This window comes from Mobula birostris, chromosome 2, assembly GCF_030028105.1.
Source record: "Mobula birostris isolate sMobBir1 chromosome 2, sMobBir1.hap1, whole genome shotgun sequence".
Classification (NCBI taxonomy): domain Eukaryota; kingdom Metazoa; phylum Chordata; class Chondrichthyes; order Myliobatiformes; family Myliobatidae; genus Mobula; species Mobula birostris.
Window position 1 is genome coordinate 14,728,642 of NC_092371.1, and position 5,214 is coordinate 14,733,855.

General features: G+C 46.0%; 1 gene segment (V, D, J or C); it reads left to right on the forward strand.

Annotated features, from left to right (window-relative positions):
* The first annotated feature begins 1,692 nt into the window (after positions 1–1,692).
* On the forward strand, positions 1,693–4,249 carry LOC140207844 (immunoglobulin heavy variable 3-21-like). The segment is given in 3 exon segments: positions 1,693–1,771; positions 1,878–2,174; positions 3,921–4,249. Coding segments are annotated over 3 exon segments (675 nt in total).
* Positions 4,250–5,214: the final 965 nt, after the last annotated feature.

Below are 5,214 nucleotides of genomic sequence, written 5' to 3' on the forward strand. Positions count from 1 at the left end.
CCACCCCATCTGCCTACCTTCCTATCCCTCCGATATAACGTATAACCTTGGACATACAGCTCACAACTACAACCATCCTTCAGCCACGATTCACTGAGGGACACAACATCATACCGGCAATCTGTAATATTTCAACAGGATCATTCACCTTATTTATTATACTACGCGCATTTAGATACAACACTTAAGTACGGGATTTGCTACCCTTTCTGAGTCTGTATCCCTAATGATTTGATACTCAGACTGCTGCCTGCAACTAAGTCCCATCACCTGCGTGCACTTCCTGACAATCTGACTGCACGCTAACTTTAGATTTTTACTATCCATCCTATCCTGAGTCCCATCAACACCGGTTCCCACCGATCTGACAAGTCAGTTGAAACCCTGCCCAACAGTCTTAACACACCCGTCCGCTAGAATATTGGTCACCCTCGGGTTCAGGTGCAACCCATCACTTTTGAGCAGGTCATACCTCCCCCAGAATAGAACCCAATTATACAAGAACCTGAAGCCCTGCCTGCTGCATCAGCTTCTCAGCCACGTATATTCTGCCAAATAGTCTTGGTTTTACCCTCACTAGCCTGTGCCGCAGGCAGCAATCCAGAAATTACTATTCGGGGGGTCCTGCTTCTCAGCTTTCTACCTAGCTCTCGAAAGTCTCTTTTCAGGACCTCATATCTTTTTCTTCCCATAACATTGGTAGCAATATGTACAAAGAAATCTGGCTGCTCTCTCTCTGAGACATGCCTGACCCTCGCACCTGGGAGGTAACATACTGTCCGGGTGTCCCGTTCAAGTCTACAGATTCGCCTCTCTGTCCCCCTCTTTATTGAGTACTCTTTATCACTACCGCTCTTTTCTTCAATGTTTCACTTTCCCTTCTACATCACGGACCATGCTCAGTCCCTGTAACCCGGTCGTTGTAGCATTCTCCCGGGTGGTCATCCTCCACAAATCCTCCCATGTAAAGATACGCGGGAGATTCACTGCCAGGAGGAGCATTCCTCATGGCCTGCTGCGTTGACTACTGCGTTGCCACTGCAACCCCTCTGCAAAACGACTGACCTCAATGTCTGACGTTAAAGGAAATTCTGCCCAGGCCCGCTTTAGAGACTTTAGAGAGTAAAAACACTTGTCGGTTGGAAGTGACAAGTTTCAGCGAATACCTCTATTCTCTCACAAGCAAAGCAGCGACTTGCTTTCCGCAGGAATGACAAATTCTCAGATAGGAACTGATGCATTGTCGAGGTGATTCTGGGATGGCATGGAGACTTTGTAGGAATTTGATATGACCTTTAAAAGCTTTGTTCTGATTAGCCATTCTGAGCAGAGACGAGGGGCCGAGTGCCAGCACCAGCCACACTCATTGTTCCAGAGGGAAGCAGCCGAAACAATGTCTAAAATAAGTTTACCTGAGTATTGTCCAAAGTTTTGCAGGCCTGGATATGTGATACAAACTGAAGGTGAAACAATCTTGAAAATTGGGGTTAAGGTTTGAAAAATCAGCAAGGTTGCTATTCAAAGTTTCCGAAGGTCAGCAAGTCAATCTCCGCCCACATTCTTTCCCTGTCACCGCCCACTCATTTACATCACAATTAATAAACTGACCCGGAGACCCCAGTTTGTAGGCTCTGAAATCTGAGCAGTTCCCGTAGATTGCACAAACAGCGCATGATTCGGTTAGAGTTTTTGGGCGCTCGCTGTCTGCACCTGTCCGGAGGAATGTCCCCAGCGCTGCATCTCCTGTGGGTTCTGCTGGTTCATTTAGCAGGTGAGAGTCGGATGGTTACCGCTGGGATTATCCGATAAAATTGGGATAACTACTAATTTTTATTTTTCTCCAAGTCAACCAGTGGTTTTATTCTGTTGTATCGGAGATCTCCACGCGGCCCCAGTGCTCAGTCAGACCCCAATGTCCGGACCTGTTTCCGCGGGACAAACTGTCCGCTTAGACTGTCGAATGCAGAACGGTAATGTTGGAAGTTACTCCATGAACTGGTACCGAGAGCATCCCGGCGAGAGACCGGAGTGGGTGTTAGAACATTACCCAAACAATAATATATACCGAGGGACCGGTATCAAAGACCGTTTTGAATCGTCCAGAGACTCCTCCAGCAACAGTCACATCCTGACCATCAGCAGTTTGGAGCCCCGGGATTCCGCCGTCTATTACTGTGCAGCGTGGTACAATGGTGGTATCTTCGGTCCAGGCACCAGCCTAGATATTAAGAATAAGTGACTTCCTCATCCTGCTAACAACAATTCCTACTACAGCCACTCTCATTCTCCACAGCTGGATACAATCCTGTCCAGGGGAGACTTGTCATATATCTACACTGTGGGAAGTTCCATCCGTGTCTGTCTGGCACAAGAGACCCTTCACCCCATCCAGTCATCCTTAGCAATCAAATTAATGACCGTTTTATTTGTGAACAATTGTTTTTGTTGGGCACTTTCCGACCTCCCTCCTCTTTAACTCAATAGGCCTCATGGGTTCCGTTATTGGCATTGGTTTATTTTTGCCACTTTTCACAAGATGTAATGAAAAGTTTGTTTTGCATACTGTCCATAAAGATCACATGATGACAATGGATTGAGTTGAACACAGCTTAATGCAGAATGAAACGAAACAGCCACAGAGAAAGTGCAGTGCAGGTAGGTAAGTTGCTAGATCAGAAGGAGGTAGATTGTGAGATCAATCGTCCATTTATCGTACCAGAGAACCATTTAATAGTTTATTACAGCGGCCTCTCTATGATGTCGAATTAAACCAATCCCTACTGTCGACACAGATTCCATATCCCTCCATTGTCTGCACACTCATGTGTCCGTCCAACAGCTTCGTAAACTACCCTACCGTATCTGCCGCCGTCACCTCATGCACCCTCCACTATGTACAAAAAGTAAACATTCACCGAACTCCTCCTGTAAATTTTCCAACTCTAGGCTTAGAGCTCTGCCCCGGGGAAGACATCTTGACTATCGATTCTATCGCTACCTCCCATATTGTCTTGAGTAATGTTTACACATAATTGGGGAAATGATTGTTACCACAACCATAACATTTACCCTTACCGCTTCATCCACCACCTCTGAGAGCATGTTTCTCGCGAATATTCCTTAATATTTCTGGGAGCGGTAAATCCGGGACATAGGGCAGGATGTTCACCGCTTGACGTTAATGCAATTCACAGTTTGTGATTAAGAACCGTGCCATTATGATTGTAGAAAACCCAGGAGAAGTACACCAGCCTTTAAAAACAATACAAACTAGGAGAAGGTGCTCGGTAAAAAACAGGCTGGTCACAGAGTCGAGCGGCAATAGACGGGTTACTTGGGGTTCGGAATGCAATCTGAGTCTGAACGAGTAGTTTCGCCTCATCCCGCTTCTCACAGGATCACAGGCCTGTTCTTTTTCTCCATCATTTCCTCTTCAGTCACTGGGTACTGAGTCTTGGACATCCACTGAGCTTTCCCGAACTCGGGACACCCCAAGGAGCCTTCATTCTATCATCAACTGAATGTGTAATATCTCAGTTATTGTCCTAAGATGTCAGGATTTCGGGAGCAACTGGAGAAGAACAACGAAATGATCTCACAAATGGGACTAATCATATAGGCACAGTGTGGGGAATTAGCGAAGTGGTCGAGTAGATTTGAAGTTATCATTTAACACAATGCAGTGCCGAGAATTGAATGGATTCAAAAACATTCTTTGAAATAAATGAAGTCAAGTCGTAGCCGCGCAAGGCTGCGAATAATCCGGGCAACTCTTCATTCAAAGGTTTGTACCCGAGTGGTCAAATGTGCCGTATACTGTATCCCAATGCCTGTGTTAATTTTGGCGCTGGTGTTTCGATCTCTGAACAGTCCATGAAATAATATTGTTCCTATTTCTCTCCGTCTCCTCTCTCACACAGGTAACGAGTCCCGGGAGCACTCAGTTCTTCTGCTCCCTCCCTCTCCGGAGGAGACCGGCAGGGGTTCGGCCACTCTCTCATGTCTGGTGAGTGGTTTTAAGCCGGGCTTGGTAGCGCTGCGCTGGACTGTGGATGGAGTCCAGACGGAGAGCGGGGTGACAACAGGCGCTGTCTCCCTGGATACCGACCAGACCTACAGGCTGAGCAGTTACCTACGGGTAACCACCGCTGCCTGGAACAAGGGCTCGAGCTATTCCTGCAGCGTGAGCCACAGCTCACTGAGCTCGCCGCTGAGCAACACCATCTCTTCGTCCGCCTGTGCGCAGTGAGACTGTGCCGGCTGACAGCACACGTGGATTACTTGCTCTTGTTTAGTGCAGTGAAGAAATCATTGGATCTGTAAAGCAGCCCAATGCAATGTAATTGTGTAGCAATGTTCGCCTTTGCAAACAATCACGATGTTTAATGATTTCAGAAAAGTTGGCTTTAATAATCCATCTTTTGCGAAAGATAATTTTGTGTAGAATTGTCCCCACTGTGATGTGTCTGAACTACTGCTGTGTGTAGACTCAGGAGCGATCTCCCATATGTGTTTGGAATTTGTGTGACAATACTCTAAATAAAAGAGGAAACAGCGGTAGATTTATCGTGTCTTGTCTTTACTTGGCAATGGCAGTATGTTGGGGATAATGGTCGTGGACAACGTGCCGTCTATGAGCCTCAATCAGAATTAAAATTCTATCGACTCCAAAATCTTATTCCGCTTTCTACTCTCTGTTTCCTGAGCTTTCTTTGTCCGTCAGCACTCATCCCGCATTCACTGGACCCTTCCATTCCTCGTCATCCTGCACTCTGCTCTTCATTTACAACCATCCCTGTGGGGGGAGATCAACATTCTCACTTCCTTATGGCCAACGTCTTACCATCATTGGGGATGTTATACTGTAGGGATGTTACCCCGTGTCTTGACTGTTCTCTCCATCGATTCCGTTAGTTCCTGAATGAAGACCATCGGCTTCACTTCCCACCCTGATATCAACGCCACCACCCGCCACACCCACTCCCACACATTAGCTTCTATAACTCATAGTTATAATCAAAGTTAAAGGTAAATTTGTTATTAAAGTATGTATACGTCTTCATATGCGTCCATGAGTTTCATGTTCTTACAGGTATTCACAGAAGAATAAAGAAGTAGAATAGGTGCAACGAAAATCTACACACAAAGAATGAGAAACACAAAGACGAATAACCACGAATAAATAAATGGATAGATAGAAAAATAGACAGATAA